Raw genomic sequence first — 21,390 nt, 5'->3', positions numbered from 1 at the left:
TTATTAATATAACACATGTATTATACAATATTCATTAATAATATAAAATATAATACTTGTACATGTACATGCATGAAAATGTGTATATGTACAGTATTCACATGTAGAGACCACTATAGCTTCATTCTTACATGTGTACATGTACATGTACATGTAGCTAGACCTTATTATGGCCCATAATAAGAAGTATATGTACATGTACGTAAATACTATATACTACATGTTGTCAAGAGTAGATAATAATTAGAGGAGAGTGTTCTACTGTGCCTATACCCCCTGCTTCATCACGGCGTAGAATATGTTGTATAGTGTACTACATTTAGCTGTCATGCAATTATTAACTCATATAGGTGTACTGTATATTTACATGTTTATATGTTTTTAAAATATCTCAGGATGTCCTTATTCCCTTAAATTTTTTACCTTTTTTGTTGTACTTGTGTTACAGGTTAAGAGGAAGAAGTCTCCAGTGTCTGATGATGGTGATGATGAGAATGGAATGAAAGATGAAGACAATGATTGGGAGGGGTCAGGAGGCAGTCCTGATGATGATGATGATGACTTTAAACCAGTTGCTAAGAAACCAAAGAAATCAGTTTCAGACGGTGAGAATTGTTTGTTAAGAGCATCTTTTAAATGGTCATTATTCAAAAAGTTCTAGTCAGAATCAGAAACTTTTTATACAGCATTAGAACATCAATATGTATCAGAAAATGTAATAAAAATTTGGGGTGATTTTGAAGCCATTTAAAAAAACCATGGGCTTATAGCCTTGGGTATTTTTCACAAATTGGCCATTTTTTAAAATGGTCATAACTCGAAAAATTGAGGTCGGAATCAGCTCAAACTTTTTATACAGCATAAGGACATCATTATGTATCAGAAAATATAATAAAAATTTGGGGTGATTTCGGAGCCATTTTTCCAAAAAAAAACCATGGGCTATAAGCCTATTAAAAAGGGAACTGAGCCCTTAAAATATTTTTATTAAAAGAAAACAAGAGAAGAGAAATAAACAAAAAGGAATTAATAATATACAGGAAATGTTGAGAAAGTTATAAATAAAATAATTAATTAAAAATTAAAGTGGGCATCAGCCATGGCCCTCGAGAAATCAACTGAGTTTACAAAGCGAACCTTCGACCGTGATCCCCTCAGACATCGTAGTGCTGACCGTATGATGGAGAATGAGTACTGACATCTTAGAAAGTTCATTGTGGGGCTATAAGCCTTAGGTATTTTTCAAAAATTGGCCATTTTTAAAAATGGCCATATCTCGAAAAACTGAAGTTGGAATCAGCTCAAACTTTCTACATAACATAAGGGCATCAATATGTATCAGAAAATGTAATAAAAATTTGGGGTGATTTTGGAGCCATTTTTCCAAAAAATCATGGGCTATAGCCTTGGGTATTTTTCAAAATTTTGTCATTTTTTAAATGGCCGTAACTTGAAAAATTGAAGTCGGAATCAGCTCAAACTTTCTACATAGCATAAGGACATTAATATGTATCAAAAAATGTAATAAAAATTTGGGGTGATTTTGGAGCCGTTTTTCCAAAAAAACCATGGGCTATAGCCTTGGGTATTTTCAAAAATTGGTCATTTTAAAAACAGCCATAACTCGAAAAATTGAAGTCGGAATCAGCTCAAACTTTCTTTACAGCATAAGGACATCAATATGTATCAGAAAATGAAATAAAAATTTGGGGTGATTTTGAAGCCATTTTTTGAAGAAACCATGGGCTTTGTATTTTATGTTTTTTACATGTAATTGTATACAAAGTAATTTGTACATTTTGTGTCATATTAATATTTACATGTACATGTACATGTGCATTTATAGAGAAGAAGGCTTCAACTCCCAAGAAAACTCCTTCAACAAAAACACCGACTTCGACAAAGAAACCCTCATCCTCACGCAAAAACTCAGTCTCCAAACCAGACACGCCCACGACAAAAATAAAAAAAGACCCGACCCTTAAAAAGACCACACCCTCCTCTGCCAAAAAGGCCACACCCGCTAAAAAGACGAGCGATTCTAAAAAAGGTTCTGGCACTCCTGGGAAGGACGTGGGAGGTACCCCAGTCAAAGGGAAGAAGAAAGAGGAGGAGAGGGAGGTTTGGAGGTGGTGGGACGAGGAGCCACACCCTGAAGGAGTGAAGTGGTTGACGCTGGAGCATAAGGTAATTAGTAGGCGTGGTTATGGGTGTGGTTTATTGTGTTGTATTATGTAGGGTCCTTATTTTGCTCCTCCTTATGAAAGGTTACCGTCTGATGTAAAGTTTTATTATAATGGTAAGGAAAATGTACTTACATGTACTACATGTACATGTACATGTACATGTAGATTTACATGTACGATATTGTTGCTATACATGTACAATGTATAAACATACATGTACATGTATTACTATATAAAATACTATATAAAACTTTACTGTGTAATATTTTTAAAATAAATTATTGTTCACATTGCATGGTTACATGTAAATGCTGTTTTTGCACATGATAGTAACATGAGACCATGTATTAATGCATGTTATTTACATGTACATGTATTAATTATCTGTTTATCATGCGGATGATGTTTACGTCCAGAGTATAATGGTAATGTACATGCATGTGTATTTGTAATTCATTATTGTATATTTTATATAAACCCTGTTCTCTCTCTCTCCATTAGGTAAGCCGATGAAGTTATCAGAAGCAGCTGAAGAAGCTGCTACATTTTTTGCTAAAATGTTGGATCATGATTATACGTCAAAGGACGTCTTTTGTAATAACTTCTTTGCTGATTGGAGAAAAGTAAGAAAACATCAATTATAAGATACTGAGTATTGCATGTACATTGTACATGTAGTCAGTACTGAACATGTAATTATACATGTACTTACATGTATATGTAAATATACATGTACATGTATAATCTTGTATGTACCTGTACCTGCACAATGAAGTACATGTACATGTACCGTATAGCCGGAAATTTTGGAGGGAGTAAAATTTGGCGAATTGCTAAATTTTGGTTATTGGCGGATTTTAATTTGGCGAATTAGTGGCCACGTGCCATTGAGCATGCGTATAAAGGCTCAAAATGGCGGTTTTTATTTTGGCGAATGAAACTCTATTCGCCAAATTCGCCAAATTTTTGTCCCTCCAAATTTTTGTGCTATACGGTATCTCTCTCTCCCTTTCTCTTTTTTGAGCTAAACAGCATGCTTCATGAGCCTAAAAATATAGTACATGTACATAGTACATGATTTAAATTGGTTTTTGACCAAATTTTGAGCAATTAACTTCACAAATAGAAATCCAATTTTATCAAAATTAGCCTAAAAATTCATTTTTTGTTTCTACTTTTCTCTCTCTCTATTCAAAAGGAGATGACCTCAGAAGAGGCTGCTACCATTAAAGACTTCACAAGGTGCAACTTCAAAGAGATCCACGAGTACTTCCTAAGGAAATCAGAGGAAAAGAAACAAATGACAAAAGAAGAGAAGAAGAAAATAAAAGAAGCCAATGACGCCATCACAGAAGAATACGGTTGGGCAATTATGGATGGTCACAAGGAGAAGATAGGGAATTTTAAAACCGAACCACCGGGCCTGTTTCGTGGTAGAGGGGACCATCCTAAGCAAGGGAAGATTAAGAGGAGGGTACAGCCGGAGGATGTTACTATTAATATTGGTAAGAAGGCACCAGTGCCTCCTGCACCTGAAGGACACAAGTGGAAGAGTGTCCAGCATGATAACAAGGTGAGGGAGAAGGAAAGGGTAGAATACATGTATAAATTTACATGTTCATGTTTGTATGGTTCTGGTGTGTAACATCCATTTTTTTCTGAAAATGGCTCCGACATCACCCTAAATTTTTATTACATTTTCAGATACATATTGATGTCCTTTGATGTGTAGCAAGTTTGAGCTGATTCCAACTTCAATTGTTCAAGTTACGGCCAGTTTTTTTAAATGGCCAATTTTCGAAAATTACCCAAGGCTATAGCCCATGGGTTTTTCAGAAAAATGGCTCCAAAATCACCCCAAATTTTTATTACATTTTCAGATACATATTGATGTCCTTATGCAGTATAGAAAGTTTGAGCTAATTCCGACTTAAATTTTTTTTGAGTTATGAGCATTTTTAAAAGTTAGCAAATTTGTACGTACATTTACATGTACACTGTATGTAAAAAATATCATTGCATTGAGTAGCTCTCTCTCTTTCTCTCCTATTAAAGGTCACATGGTTGGCTTCATGGACTGAGAACATTCAAAGCCAGATCAAATATGTTATGCTCAACCCAACCTCAAGACTAAAGGTAAGCATACTATACAGAATATTAACATCACATGATTAATACCTGTACTGTACATGTACATGTAATGTATGCATCTATAATTAATTATGTAGTAATTAATGCATGTTGGTTTACCGTTACAAGGTTTTTGTGGAATTTGACTTATTTATATCAAATTCGTTCACATTTTGTGTGTCAATGACTATTTTGCTCCAAGTTCAATTAATGGCTAGCTTTTCTTATTGTATTGAGTAAATTGGCCTAATGGTACTGCAGGAATTGAGCCAATTCAATTATTAAAGCACTGCTTTGTTTCTAATTAAAATTTAATGTACATGTACATGCAATTTAATGTACATATGTACATGTACGTGTGTACATGTATGTATTATTGATAGGGAGAGAAGGGTTTAGCAAAATTGCTAGCGTTGTTTAATCACTAGCTTTTCCTAAATGTATTGAGAAACTGGCCCAATAACTTATAGGAATTCAATTGATTTGGCCTATACTTTGTTTGTAATTAAAATTTAATGTGCATGTAATTTAATGTACGTGTATGTGTACATGTACATACTTTTATGTATTATTTTAGGGAGAGAAGGATTTAGCTAAATATGAGACAGCGAGACGTCTCAAAGGACGTATTGAGGAGATAAGGCGCAACTATGAGTCCGACTTGAAGAGCAGGGAAACTGCTGTAAGACAAAGGTAACATTATTATTAGTCTACATGGGTACCGTACATGTGTACATGTAAGTATAGTTTACAATATACATGTACATGTATTAGATGCCCTTGCCTTTTCAGATGTACACAAGTAGAGAATTTTTTATTTTTATCATTTTTTATGTACTTATACTTACATGTATGTTGTGTAGAAACTTTGAGCTCTTTTTGATAAAATTTGGACTCTGTACCTGTACATGTAGTATGATTTTTCTATACATGTACATGTATTACACATTATAGTACGTTATTCTTTATACATTGTACATACACATGTACATTACCCATTATAGGGCAGTTGCTCTGTATTTCATTGATAAACTGGCTCTGAGGGCTGGGAATGAGAAAGATGCTGACGAGGCGGCAGACACTGTTGGTTGCTGCTCCTTGAGAGTTGAGCACATCAGTGAGTTATTCTAATTAATGTCACAGCTAGTGAGTGGGCGGTTATTGATTGTTATATTTATATAGAGTTACATGAAGAGTTGAACGGTAAAAGTGATATGGTGGTGTTTGACTTCCTTGGAAAAGATTCAATTAGATATTACAACGAAGTTCAAGTATGTGGACATGTACATGTACACATACATGTACTGTATTAGTGGGTAATTTTTGGAGGCGATAAATTTTGGTGAATATAGCATTTTGATAGTCATTCGCCATATTACATGTAAAACCCGCCAATTTTTGAAATTTTTCCCCTGCAAAATTACCCGCTATACAGTACATTGACTACATATGTACATGTACATGTAGATGTACATGTATGTGTTATTAATATTTGGCTATTATTTTTATTGGAGTGCATACACAAATCCTTAATTGCATCCTCTTTGTACATGTACATGTACATGTATATCTAATCTTCCTCCTCCTCTTTTAGGTAACTCATCAGGTATTTAAGAATCTTCACATTTTCATGAAAGGGAAAGAAACAGGAGACGACCTTTTTGATAGACTATCAGTGAGTTAATAACAACAACAACAACAATAACTAGGTGAATGTAAACATTGAGGGGGCGAGCCATCAATTCACATTGTTTGATAAGAAGATTAAAATTATAATAAATCCAGCTCTTAGCCTGCATGCATATTCAGACCCCGGCCTCATGGCCGGGGTCTGAACAGAGCAAACACACCAGTTAACACAACCAAAATAACCCAGTAAAAGAGACAAGAATGAACTATCCTGTCACTTTGAAAAAAATGTGCCAAGCTAAACTTTTAATCAAGCTTCCATCAATTAACATCTTTTTGAAATAAAACTACTGAAATAAAATCAATCCAGCTCTTAACGTGCATGCATATTCAGACCCCATCCTCATAGTCCGGCGGGGTCTGAACAGAGCAAACCCACTATTTAACACCACTGACCAAAATGACCTAATAAAAGTGACAAGAATGAACTGTCCTAATGCTTTGAGAAAAAGCCGGTGACAAGCTACTTGAAACTCTAATCAAGTTTCTCTCACAATTTTAATTCTGTCAATGAGAGGACTAATCTAGTGGAGTCTTAGATCAAACTGCTTTTAAGTTCTTCAGCCTTTAGAGATGGTTTAGACAGCCCCTCTCTCTTTTCAACTATTAGAAACTCAATCTGAGTTTGTCACGTTAAAATTTCCGCCATCTTGCTCTTTGTGACCACACCCTCTAGATTAATTTTGCCCACGTGGTCCAAATTTATCAATAATAGTATACTAATTTAGTTTTCGTATTCTTCCGTTCATAAACAAGACGTAACGCAAATAGACCTAGACAGATTAGTGTGGGTCTCGCTCATGCTCGCCCCAATAATATTAATAATAATGTGTTTCTAAATAATGCCCATCCCATAGACTGCTTTACTGAACAAACACTTGTCGGAGCTGATGGAAGGGCTCACTGCTAAAGTGTTCAGGACTTACAATGCATCAATAACACTGCAGGAACAACTAGAAGAACTAACTAAAGGTACATATGTACATGTACATGTATAGTTACATGTACATGTACGTACTAGTTGATGTTACCCAAAATGTTTTAATTGTTACTTAAAACATTCAAGCCTTCTTTTGATAATAATAGTAAACTGAAAACCTGTACAGTACATGTATAAGTATATTTAAATACAGTAGATTTTGCTGAAAAAATTTTTACTTCAGCACTGATTTAAGTATACATGTACATTGTACATGTACATGTACGTATATTTTTTTATGGTATGAATTTTCTTTATTTACTTTCTCTTGTTGTTTCATTAGAGGATGATACTGTAAATGAGAAGATATTATCATACAACAGAGCTAATCGTGCTGTGGCTGTACTCTGTAACCATCAGAGAACAGCTCCAAAGACTTTTGATACACAAATGAGTAACCTACAGGCAAAGGTACATGTACTTACCATATATACATGTAGCATATAAATGACACATACATGTACATGTACTTAGTATTGTCAAGGGTTTGTATGGTTTTGGGCCTTTTGGCTCAAAGTTGCTCATATTTTGTGCCAAATTGCTTTGATTTATAACAAAAATAGCAAAATTAGCACTCTAATCATTTTTGTGAATTTTTGAGCCAATTGGCCCTAAAGAGTGTTGTTGTGTACATTACAGGCTTTCATGCAATGTACTAACTGTACATTGTAGGAATGTACTAAAGATGTACCGATATGGGTTTTAGCCAATATTCTGATATGCCGATATTAACATAGCCAATACTGGCCAATACCGATCCAATATTTTCCTTTCTACCTTTTAGGCACAGATTTATGCATGTACAATGTGATTTATACACTTCCTAATTTACTATCTTGACTAATTTTTAAGTAGTCCCAGCTATAGAATCATTTCGACATTTTTTCTAGCTCATAATGTCTTAAAATTAATTAATTAACCCTTTATTCTCATGCATATGACCATGTGTTGCTATATCTGCAAGATGCATGCAAAGAAACCGATAACCGATACTATAAAAAGCAGGCCGATAAGCCGATATCCGATATGCCAACCGATTATTGGTACATCTCTAGAATGTACACATAATGTACACGTAGGAACTGTGCTGGCTTCTGCATACATGTACAATATATATTTGTAATAATTTTAATGGATTCATTGAGTAGGCTTTCATACAGAATTTTTTTTGGGGGGGGGGGAAATCCCAGTGCCACCCCCCCCCTCTCTATGAAACCCTGCATTGCATTTGAGCTATACAGTACATGTACATGTACTTGATGTACCGTACATGACTTAATTTTAACAATATACTCAATAGATTGATTGGAACACATTCATGTATTCATTTTAGTAATAATGTACATGTAATCATGTTCCTACTGTATGTATTATGTTACATGGTCTGTTTATTGATATCAGATAACAGCTAAAGAGGAAGCCATTCTTGATGCTAAAAAAGAAATAAAGAAAATGAAGAAAGAATTGAAAGGAACTTCAGACTCTAAACTGCAGAAGTAAGAGACACGTTCTAACTCCACCCACTAACTCTGTGCATCTCTGTAATCTTCAGGAAACTAGAGAGTAAAGTGAAACAGCTTCCAAAGCTAGAGGAACAACTAAAGAAACTTGAAATACAAGCCACTGATAAGGTAATGCACTGTACTTTGTGTAATTATGAGAATACATGTACATTTAATTTTAGTTAGTGCTGAGGGTGTAGAATAGTTTTAATATTTGTGTGCAACTTCAACATAAATAAAATTTATCATAATTTTTATTATTTTATTAAAAATTATGTACATAACTAAATTTTGTGTATGTACTACTTGTTCATGTTTTGTAGAAAGTTTGAGCTGATTCCAACTGAAAATTTTTGAGTTATGGCCATTTAAACAAGCGTAACAGTGTAAAAAATATTCCTATAATTGATTTCACCACCTTGCAAGTATAACTTTGTCATTATTAAGACTTATAGAGGTTTTCTCTACCTTATAATGCTTCTAGAGAAGTCTTTAGACAGTATCTCTATGCTCTCTTGCTGTTAGAAAGCTCTTAACTTTGTCCCATGTGTAAGCCGCCATTTTGTTTGCCGTGGCCACACCCACCCCGTAAAGGAGCGTGGGCGGGTGGTTGCTAAGGCTTGTTATTTCTCCAATACAACGTGTATAGAAGAAATGTAAGTGTGGACATACAAATATATATATATATATATATATATATAGCGCGATGGTGAAATCAATTATAGGAACGACCTGGCCCTGGGGGCTACGCCCCCAGGTCGTTAAAAATGCTCATAACAAGTTAACTGCTGCACATAACTATGTTAACATTTACTTTATTGATAATATGTTACTATTTCCTTCTGCTTGTATAGGAGGAGAATAAGGAGATAGCGTTAGGCACATCTAAACTGAACTATCTTGATCCAAGGATCAGTGTCAGTTGGTGTAAGAAGTGGGGTGTCCCTATTGAGAAGGTGTACAACAGAACTCAGAGAGAGAAATTTGCTTGGGCTATTGAAATGGCTGATGAGACTTTTGTGTTCTAAGAATAATGAATAATAATAATAAGTATTATTATTATTGGTTCTTTTCTGTCTCCTAATGCCTACTGTAGACATGAGTCCTTTGCTGTACTATAGGAGTGATTCTGTTTTCATTAATTTTGTGTAATTGTTTTGGTTTATTTATTTTTCTTAAAAATTCATTCTTTTTGTGTGAACCATTAAGCAATGGTCTTACTGCTAAGTGCTATATATGTATCATTATACAATTCCCTGGAGGAGTCTATCAGTTAAATGTGCTTTTTTGATCTAAGAAACATATCTAGGTTTGGATTACTCCTACATTTGGTACATACAAATTTATGTTTACACAAGAATTTTTTGGAGCCATCTGTTGTTTTTTAGAGTAGTATATGCATTCTTTACCAATGTCCTTATAAGGAGAGTGTGACTGTGGTGTTCTGTTCACTCATCAGGGGCAAGGCGCATTCCTCTGTTTTACAAGCACTATATATTATTTCTTAACTGTCTTACAAGATGATTGATGTCTCTCAATGGAGAGCAAGTATTGGACTGTGGAGCTACTGTCAAGCTGCCTCCAGTAGACCAGCTAATGGCCGCCACTCTCACTCATTCAAAGCTGCAGTAGACAGCAAGTCAGGCAGTACTACATCAGGAGAGAAGACATCTAAACTGTCAGCAGCTCTGTCTCTTATTGCTTTACTCCTCCTCCTCTTTCACTCTCTCTCTTTATTAAGACACATCTTGATGATTCCTCCAACAGGTAAACAACAATTGCCACTTTGTACTTGTATATTTAGTGGTATTTTATTATTAGGTAACTGTTACCAAGTACAATGTACTACTCGTGTTACTGTTACTGATACAAATTACCTCCAGTCAGTAGTCTTACCTGAAGGCAGCAGTTCTAACCTGATTTACAATGATCTCAATTTGATTGTTTGTCTATGTATGCTCCTCCTCTTATCAGGAGATATTGAACTCAATCCTGGCCCTACAATTGATGATCGACCTGATATTTCATTGCTAACTCAATGGCTTGAACCACTTGTTGAGTGGAAACAATTTGGTTTATGTTTAGGTGGAATGAAAGAGCATGATATTTCAAAAATTGAACAAGAACAAGTAAAAGTTGAAGACAGAAAGTTAGCATTATACTCAAAATGGTTGTCAGTCAACCCTATAGCAACATGGAGAGATGTTATTGATTCACTGACTACACTCAATCAGAATAAACTAGCTCAAGATATTAAAGGTCACATATACAGTAATGCTGAGCCTTCTACAATGTCATTATTATCACCAAGAACGTCATACTCTGATAGTAAGCAATGAATTAATAAATAACTATCACTTGTTTATGCATTATTGCTTATAGGTGGCACTGAAATAATATTCTTTGCAAAAGATGATCAAGCAGTTCAAGATTCTTTGGATAAATTACAAGCAAAATTTTCTCACATTATGAAAAAAGTGAAATCAGCTTTTTACAAAAAGGTAGAGCAAAATTCTAGATTTTCCTTTGAAATATCAAATTGGGTTGAGTGTTACCTTCACTGGGCACATGGTACACTAGATAATGATCTAGATGATATTTTTAGAAAGATCTATTATAATTACGACTTCATTGACTGTAGTCTGATAGTTGCTATGTGTAATGAGTTTATAAGTGATGAGAAAGATCTACTTGATGAACTGAAGGTTTATTCATTAAAAGCTAAGGTATTTCGTTTATCAACACCAATCACTGAACTCAAACAAAAGCTACGGAAAGTGTATGGACCTAATAGACGATGTTTGGAGAATATGTCATTGATATGCATTGAACTACAAAATCCTTGGAATGAAGTTACAATTAACGGACTATATATTCTCATTGGAAGACTTCTACCAAAAGAACTTAGACAGTCAATAATGAAATGTATCACAATTGAGGAAGGATCTGTTATCATCAAGTTACCTATTCTTGACATTACAGCTGATAGTCTAATAGAATATACTCAAGGAAAGTTACAGTTTATGTGTCTCATTGGTATATTTAGTTTATACATTAATGATCATCCTGTCCTTCAAGAAGATGAGAATAAGAGCTTCACCTTTGAACTAGCTCGCCTTGTGGCAGTCACAGCTGGTAATAATGAAGCAGTAGAGTTTCTTCTTCAACTAGAAACTGTTAATATTGATCATACTAATGAAGAAGGCAAGACAGCACTAATGTTAGCTTGTGAAAGAGGAGATCAGGACATTGTACACGATTTATTGTCTGCTGGAGCTAATGTTAACATTCAGGACAATGAAGGATGGACTGCACTAATGATAGCAAGTAAACATAATCATGTTTCAATCATTCACATGTTACTACAAGCTAATGCTAATCCTCACCTGAAGTTACCAAAAGGATCAAATGCTGTAATGATTGCTAGTTTTTGTGGTAACTATGAGGTTGTTGAGCTATTGATTAGTAAAGGAGTTGATTATAAATATCAACAAGATGATGGAGTGAATGCTATAATGATGGCATGTCAAAATGGTCACACTCAAATAGTTGAACTGTTGCTGAAGGTTCGAGTTGATCCTAATGTTCAAGAGAAAGGTGGTTGGAATGCTCTTATGTTGGCTTGTCAAAATGGTCATACTCAAATAGTTGAACTGTTGCTAAAAGAACAAGTTGATCCTAATGTTCAAAAACAAAATGGAGGGAATGCTTTTATGTTAGCTTGTCAAAATGGTCACGTTCAAATAGTTGAACTGTTGCTGAAAGAACAAGTTGATCCTAATGTTCAAAAACATGATGGAGTGAATGCTTTTATGTTGGCTTGTCAAAATGGTCACACTCAAGTAGTTGAACTGTTGCTGATGGAAAAAGTTGATCCTAATGTTCAAAAGCAAGATGGAGGAAACGGTTTCATGTTGGCTTGTCAAAATGGTCACACTCAAGTAGTTGAACTGTTGCTGAAGGAACGAGTTGATCCCAATGTTAGAATAAATGATGGAGCGAATGCTCTCATGTTGGCTTGTAAAAATGGTCACACTCAAACAGTTGAACTGTTGCTGAAGGAACAAATTGATCCTAATGTGCAAAGTAAAAATGGTTGGAATGCTTTAATGTTGGCTTGTCTAAATGGCCACATTGATATAGTTGAACTGTTGCTGAAAGAACACGTTGATCCTAATGTTCAAATGAATGATGGTCAAAATGCTTTAATGTTGGCTTGTCTAAATGGTCATACTCAAATAGTTGAACTGTTGCTAAAGGAACAAGTTGATCCTAATGTTCAAAATAAAAATGGTTGGAATGCTTTTATGTTGGCTTGTAAAATTGGTCACACTCAAGTAGTTGAACTTTTGCTGAAGGAACAAGTTGATCCTAATGTTCAAAATAAGAATGGTTGGAATGCTTTTATGTTGGCTTGTCTAAATGGCCACATTGAAATAGTTGAACTGTTGCTGAAAGAACACGTTAATCCTAATGTTCAAATGAATGATGGTCGAAATGCTTTAATGTTGGCTTGTCTAAATGGTCACACTCAAATAGTTGAACTGTTGCTGAAGGAAGAAGTTGATCCTAATGTTCAATCCAAAGATGGTGTTACTGCTTTAATGATTGCCATTGCTAGATCTAGAGGATATTATGGACTAGTTAAGTTACTATTAGACTGGAAAGCTGATCCAACTATTAAATCTAATAAAGGCAACACTGCCCTATCATTTGCCAAGACTATTGAAACAAGGATGTTGATTAATAGTTATTTTAAAAAAGGAAACTTCAAGGAAGATGATGCTATTAGTGTTTTCTCATTTGTATCTCAAGGAACAGTATCCAGTGGACATTATACTTTATCAGATATTAGTAGCATGAGAACTTTTCCTTCTACTTTAACTTTAGATTCAGGAATAGAGGACTTGACAGATAAAAAGTGATCATTTGTCAAATTAGACGATGCAAAAATTAGATATAGTACAATTATATATTATTAATTATAATCATTTTTGTGATTACTTGCATTTTATTTTTTGCTGCTTAAAATTAACCTTACAAGTTCATTTGTGGATGTAACATCCTTAGGTGCACTGCAAATACTATTGTCATCTACCAACTCTAGCCTATACCACATAAGAAACAGATACTCTGTTGATTCTTCAGTCCCACCAGCAATAAGACCATGGAACAAGAGCTAAGATTATGCATATGCTGTATAGAAAGCCCAAGCCTTGAATAAATATAGTTCATCTGATTAATAATGTAATTTATGTCAGTGGTTCCCATTACTATGATGAGAATGGAATAAAGATGAAGACAATGATTCGAATCAGTTTCAGATGTTGAGAATTGTTTCTTAAGAGCATTTTTATAAATGGGCATAACTCAAAAAGTTTTAATTGGAATTAGTTCAAACTTTCTACACAGCACTAAGGACATCAATATGTATCAGAAAATGTAATAAAAGTTAGGGATGCATGTTTTGGAGCTATTTTTTGGAAAAAAACATTGGCAGGGTATCAAACTTTCTATCATACACAAGGTCTTTGTTTGGTTGCAAAACCATAGACTTTGGCCCAAGTCTATAGTTATGTAATTTATGCAATGTATTATATATAGATATACAATGTTTTATCTATAGATATACATCATGTGCAATTTGTACATTTTGCGTCTTATTAATATTATACATGTGCATGTATATTTACAGACAAGAAGGCCACAACTCCCAAGAAAACTCCTTCAACCAAAACACCGACTTCGACAAAGAAACCCTCATCCTCACAAAAAAACTGAGGTAAAAACTCACTATCTAAAGTCTAAACCAGACTTGCCCACAACAAAAACTAAAGGAAGACACCCGGTCCGGAAACCTTTCCCATCAAAATGAATGGGAAAACTATAAAAACGTTCTGCATTGCCAATAGTAATAGACCCTTTGCATTAGGCTAGGAATATAATAGACTAACGTAACCAGGATTGGTTATGGACCAGAAATCAATTTATAAACCTGTTATAAATTATTCATAGTTTTGGTTTAATAACCCATAATGATGCATATTATAGTACACATTATGGTTACCCATAACCCACTGATACATATTGATGTCCTTATTCTGACTTAATTTTTTGAGTTATGAGCATTTTTAAATTTTAGCAAATTTTTGAGGCATTAATCTGCTCTGCTTAAACATTTTGTACATGGACGGTATATATGTAAAAAATATTACTGCATTGAGTAGCTCTCTCTTTCTCTCCTTTTTAAAGGTCACATGGTTAGCTTCATGGACTGAGAACATTCAAGGCCAGATCAAATATGTTATGCTCAACCCAACATCAAGACTAAAGGTGAGTGTAATAATAATACTATACACAATATTATGATCGATACTTGTACTGTACTTGTAATCTATGCATCTATACATGTAGTAATTGATGCATGTTGGTTTACCGGTACAACATTATTGTGGAATTTGATTTATTTGCATCAAATTTGCTCTCATTTTGTGTGTCAATGACTGTTTTGCTCCAAGTTTAATTAATCCCAGGGAAAAAATCTTACGTAAGATCTTACTTAAGATCTTATGAAACCTTAAAATGATCATGCATGATTAATCATGCCTGTTCTTGCCAGATTATTAGACAAGAAGTTCCAAATTCTTGCCAAGATCTTATGATAAATCTTGTCAAGATCTTATGATAAATCTTCCATGATCAGACATGATCAGACGATTAATCTTATGCTATCAATCAAGATCAGGAACTAAATCTTACATTATCAGTCAAGATCAGGAACTAAATCTTGTATGATCTTTCAAGATCAGGCAATAAATCTTACATTATTTTGACTTATCAGTCAAGATTAAGAACTCAATCTTGCATAGTCTGTCAAGATCAGGAATTAAATCTTACATTATCAGTCAAGATCAGGAACTAAATCTTGTATGATCTTTCAAGATCAGGCAATAAATCTTATATTATTTTGACTTATCAGTCAAGATTAAGAACTCAATCTTGCATAGTCTGTCAAGATCAGGAATTAAATCTTACATTATCAGTCAAGATCAGGAACTAAATCTTGTATGATCTTTAAAGATCAGGCAATAAATCTTACATTATCTTGACTTATCAGTCAAGATTAAGAACTCAATCTTGCATAGTCTTTCAAGATCAGGAATTAAATCTTACATTATCAGTCAAGATCAGGAACTAAATCTTGTATGATCTTTCAAGATCAGGCAATAAATCTTATATTATCAGTCAAGATCAGGTATAAATCTTGTATGATCTTTCAAGATCAGGCAATAAATCTTACATTATCTTGACTTATCAGTCAAGATTAAGAACTCAATCTTGCATAGCCTTTCAAGATCAGGAATTAAATCTTACATTATCAGTCAAGATCAGGTATAAATCTTGTATGATCTTTCAAGATCAGGCAATAAATCTTACATTATCTTGACTTATCAGTCAAGATTAAGAACTCAATCTTGCATAGTCTTTCAAGATCATGAATTAAATCTTACATTATCAGTCAAGATCAGGAACTAAATCTTGCATGATCTTTCAAGATCAGGCAATAAATCTTACATTATCTTGACTTATCAGTCAAGATTAAGAACTAAATCTTGCATAGTCTTTCAAGATCAGGAACTAAATCTTATATTATCAGTTAAGATCAGGTATAAATCTTGTATGATCTTTCAAGATCTTAAAGAGTTTAGTTATGATTTATTAAATGGGATTTTGTCACATCCCTTATAATTAAAATGACTGATCTGATCAAGATCTTACAATGCATTAATGCATACTATAATGTTGTGTGATAATATGGTGACTTAATTAACTTCAATGTTGTTAGAAGTTGGCTTTCTTTATATGCTCATACTTTTGTAAAGGCTATCGTGGGTTGTCAACTACTTCCTGTGACGTCATGCGACTTGTAAGATCTTTCAAGATCTTGCATGACTTATTATGATGTGATGTGTTAAGATAATTCATGTAAGATCTTAAATAAGATCGGGCCTGTAAATCTTATCAGTGATATTGTAAGATAGTTCATGTAAGATCTTAAGTAAGATTCAGCCTAAAAATCTTATCAGTGATATTGTAAGATAATTCATGTAAGATCTTAAGTAAGATCCGACCTGTAAATCTTATCAGTGATATTGTAAGATAATTCATGTAAGATCTTAAGTAAGATTCAGCCTAAAAATCTTATCAGTGATATTGTAAGATAATTCATGTAAGATCTTAAGTAAGATTCAGCCTAAAAATCTTATCAGTGATATTGTAAGATAATTCATGTAAGATCTTAAGTAAGATCCGACCTGTAAATCTTATCAGTGATATTGTAAGATAATTCATGTAAGATCTTAAGTAAGATTCAGCCTATAAATCTTATCAGTGATATTGTAAGATAATTCATGTAAGATCTTAAGTAAGATTCAGCCTATAAATCTTATCAGTGATATTGTAAGATAATTCATGTAAGATCTTAAGTAAGATCCGGCCTATAAATCTTATCAGTGATATTGTAAGATAATTCATGTAAAATCTTAAGTAAGATCCGGCCTGTAAATCGTATCAGGGATATTATAAGATAATTCATGTAAGATCTTAAGTAAGATCTGGCCTGTAAATCTTATCAGGGATATTGTAAGATAATTCATGTAAAATCTTAAGTAAGATCCGGCCTGTAAATCTTATCAGTGATATTATAAGATAATTCATGTAAGATCTTAAGTAAGATCCGACCTGTAAATTTTATCAGTGATATTGTAAGATAATTCATGTAAGATCTTAAGTAAGATCCGGCCTGTAAATCTTATCTGGGATATTGTAAAATAATTCATGTAAGATCTTAAGTAAGATCCGGCCTGTAAATCTTATCAGTGATATTGTAAGATAATTCTTGTAAGATCTTAAGTAAGATCCGGCCTGTAAATCTTATCAGTGATATTGTAAGATAGTTCATGTAAGATCTTAAGTAAGATCCGACCTGTAAATCTTATCAGTGATATTGTAAGATAATTCATGTAAGATCTTAAGTAAGATTCAGCCTAAAAATCTTATCAGTGATATTGTAAGATAATTCATGTAAGATCTTAAGTAAGATTCAGCCTAAAAATCTTATCAGTGATATTGTAAGATAATTCATGTAAGATCTTAAGTAAGATCCGACCTGTAAATCTTATCAGTGATATTGTAAGATAATTCATGTAAGATCTTAAGTAAGATTCAGCCTATAAATCTTATCAGTGATATTGTAAGATAATTCATGTAAGATCTTAAGTAAGATCCGGCCTATAAATCTTATCAGTGATATTGTAAGATAATTCATGTAAAATCTTAAGTAAGATCCGGCCTGTAAATCGTATCAGGGATATTATAAGATAATTCATGTAAGATCTTAAGTAAGATCCGGCCTGTAAATCTTATCAGGGATATTGTAAGATAATTCATGTAAGATCTTATGTAAGATCCGGCCTATAAATCTTATCAGTGATATTGTAAGATAATTCATGTAAGATCTTAAGTAAGATCCGGCCTGTAAATCTTATCAGGGATATTGTAAGATAATTCATGTAAAATCTTAAGTAAGATCCGGCCTGTAAATCTTATCAGTGATATTATAAGATAATTCATGTAAGATCTTAAGTAAGATCCGACCTGTAAATTTTATCAGTGATATTGTAAGATAATTCATGTAAGATCTTAAGTAAGATCCGGCCTGTAAATCTTATCTGGGATATTGTAAAATAATTCATGTAAGATCTTAAGTAAGATCCGGCCTGTAAATCTTATCAGTGATATTGTAAGATAATTCTTGTAAGATCTTAAGTAAGATCCGGCCTGTAAATCTTATCAGTGATATTGTAAGATAATTCTTGTAAGATCTTAAGTAAGACTATGCCTGTATATGATAGCTAAGATCAATCAGACTAAATCCAAATAAGATCTTATAAGGTTGTTCTTAACTCTTATCTCACCTTATCTCACCTTATCTCATCTGATCAGATTATTCAAGATCTTAGTAAGATTTTTTTCCTGGGAATGGCTAGCTTTCTCTTATTGTATGAAGTAAATTTGGCTAATGGTATTGTAGGAATTGAGCCAATTCAATTGAAGCACTGCTTTGTTTGTAATTAAAATTTAATGTACATGTACTTGCAATTTAATGTATGTGTACATGTATTATCAATATAGGGAGAGAAGGATTTAGCTAAATACGAGACAGTGAAACGTCTCAAAGGACGTATTGAGGAGATAAGACGCAACTATGAGTCCGACTTGAAGAGCAGGGAAACTGCTGTAAGACAAAGGTAACATTATTATTAGTTTACATGAGTACGTGTATTTTACATGTAGCAACATGTACATAAGTATACATGTAGTTTGAGGTAGGCATGTACATGTACATATATTTGATGCCCTTGCCTTTTCAGATATACATGTACACAAGTAGAGAATTCTCAATTTTAATAATATTTTCTGATGCATAATGTAGAAAGAAATTTTGTGCTGATTTAGATAAAAATTTGGATTCTGTACATGTACATGTGTCATGATTTTTCTATTTTGATTACATTATACATGTACATATAGTCATATACATTGTACATTACATTATTATGTTATTCAGTATAGATGTACAGTACATGCGTTACAGATTATGCGTGGTCTGGGCGATTATACGTTACAGATTATGTTACAGATTATGTTTTGTTACAGATTATGCGTTATTCATTACATGTACATGTACATACATTGCACATTACATGTTATTACATGTACACATAATAGCCATGTAGCAAGTTTTGTGGTTTGGAATGACGCCAGATGTACATGTACCCATAATTTGTATTTTTATTATATCTTCACATTTTCTGTACATGTACATGTAGTATCATGATTTTTCTATTTTGATTACACTGTACATGTACATGTACATGTATATGTATATGTTATTCATTACCCATTATAGGGCGGTTGCTCTGTATTTCATAAACTGGCTCTGGGGGCTGGGAATGAGAAAGATGCTGACGAGGCGGCCGACACTGTCGGTTGCTGCTCCTTGAGGGTTGAACACATCAGTGAGTTATTCTAATTAATGTCACAGCTAGTGAGTGGGCGGTTATTGATTGTTATATTTATATAGAGTTACATGAGGAGTTGGATGGTAAAAGTGATATGGTGGAGTTTGACTTCCTTGGAAAGGATTCCATTAGATATTACAACAAAGTTCAAGTATGTGTACATGTACATGTAAACATACTGTATAGTGGGTGATTTTTGTAGGGGATAAATTTTGGTGAATCTAGCATTTTGATATCCATTACATGTGAAACCCGCCAATCATCAAAATTAAAAAAAATTTCCTCTGCAAAACTACCCGCTATACAGTACATTGACTACATATGAGGAACTAACTAAAGGTACTGTACATGTACATGTATAATATATTATACATACATGTACATGTACAGTACATGTACATAATAGTTGATGTTACCCAAAATGTTGTAATTGTTACTTAAAACATTAAAGCCTTCTTTTAATAGTATAGTAAACTGAAAACCTGTACAGTACACGTACAAGTGTGTCAATTTCATACAGTAGATCTTGTTCAAAATATTTTCACTTCAGTACTGATTTAAGCATGTACATGTACATGTACACATATTTTTTTATTGTTGAATTTTCTTTATTTACTTTCTTTTAATTTATATTCCATTAGAGGATGATACTGTTAATGAGAAGATATTATCATACAACAGAGCTAATCGTGCTGTGGCTGTACTCTGCAACCATCAGAGAACAGCTCCAAAGACTTTTGATACACAAATGAGTAACCTCCAGGCAAAGATACATGTACTTACCATATATAGCATATAAATGACACATACATGTACATGTACTTAGTATTGTCAAGGGTTTGTATGGTTTTGGACCTTTTGGCTCAAAGTTGCTCATATTTTGTGCTAAATTGCTTCGATTTATAAATAGCAAAATTAGCACTCTAATCGTTTTTGTGAATTTTTGAGCCAATTGGCCCTAAAGAGTGTTGTTGTGTACATTGCATTTGAGCCAATTGTATACCTGTTTAGATTATCAATCCAGAAACATTGCATGCTTGTACAGTACATTACAATGATACTTGATGTATTGTTTATGACTTTATTTTAACAATATACTTAATGGATTGGATTGACTGGAACATATTCACGTATGCATTTTTACTAATAATGTAACCATATGTTCATACTACATGTACATGTTACGTGATCTGTTTATTGATATCAGATAACAGCTAAAGAGGAAGCCATTCTTGATGCTAAAAAAGAAATAAAGAAAATGAAGAAAGAATTGAAAGGAACTTCAGACTCTAAACTGCAGAAGTAAGAGACACGTTCTAACTCCACCCACTAACTCTGTGCATCTCTGTAATCTTCAGGAAACTAGAGAGTAAAGTGAAACAGCTTCCAAAGCTAGAGGAACAACTTAAGAAACTTGAAATACAAGCCACTGATAAGGTAATGCACTGTACTTTGTTTAATTATAAGAATACATGTACATGGGATCTCCTAAAGTTATTGGCCCCAGGAAATAGTGGGTGGGCGTGCAGGAAATGACTCACGCAATGCTTTGAATTAGCTTAGGTGTCCCTAGTTAGCTATTGTTTTAGGGTTGGGGTTAGTAGTCCCTAGTACTGCTTCTTTTCAGTCGCCATCTTTTCCAATCATGTGACGTCATTTCCTGACGCACCCACCCACTATTTTCTGGGGGCCGATAACTATAGGTGATCCTGTACATGTATGTGTACATTTACTTCTACATGTAGCTATAGTGCTGAGGGTATAGAATAAGTTTTAAGTATTTGTGTGCAACTTCAACATAAAATTCATCATAATTCTTG

The 21,390-nt window shown here is 33.6% G+C and overlaps 1 protein-coding gene and 1 pseudogene across 1 annotated transcript; both read left to right on the top strand.

Annotated features, from left to right (window-relative positions):
* Nucleotides 1-426: 426 nt before the first annotated feature.
* On the top strand, nt 427-9,672 carry LOC100640882 (DNA topoisomerase I, mitochondrial-like). Its single transcript, XM_011406555.2, has 15 exons — nt 427-605; nt 1,847-2,187; nt 2,239-2,299; nt 2,688-2,809; nt 3,385-3,759; nt 4,242-4,322; nt 4,894-5,009; nt 5,321-5,433; nt 5,499-5,587; nt 5,911-5,991; nt 6,863-6,977; nt 7,268-7,395; nt 8,386-8,480; nt 8,537-8,615; nt 9,341-9,672. Exons 1-15 carry the CDS (start codon nt 500-502, stop codon nt 9,512-9,514), a joined length of 2,076 nt encoding a protein of 691 aa, XP_011404857.2. The 5' UTR covers nt 427-499; the 3' UTR covers nt 9,515-9,672.
* A 744-nt stretch (nt 9,673-10,416) lies between these two features.
* LOC100640755 (DNA topoisomerase 1-like) lies at nt 10,417-21,171 on the top strand (annotated as a pseudogene).
* The last annotated feature ends 219 nt before the right edge of the window (nt 21,172-21,390 follow it).

This window comes from Amphimedon queenslandica, unplaced genomic scaffold, assembly GCF_000090795.2.
Source record: "Amphimedon queenslandica unplaced genomic scaffold, v1.1 AMPQUscaffold_13332, whole genome shotgun sequence".
NCBI lineage: Eukaryota > Metazoa > Porifera > Demospongiae > Haplosclerida > Niphatidae > Amphimedon > Amphimedon queenslandica.
This window is presented reverse-complemented; position numbering and strand designations above follow the sequence as displayed.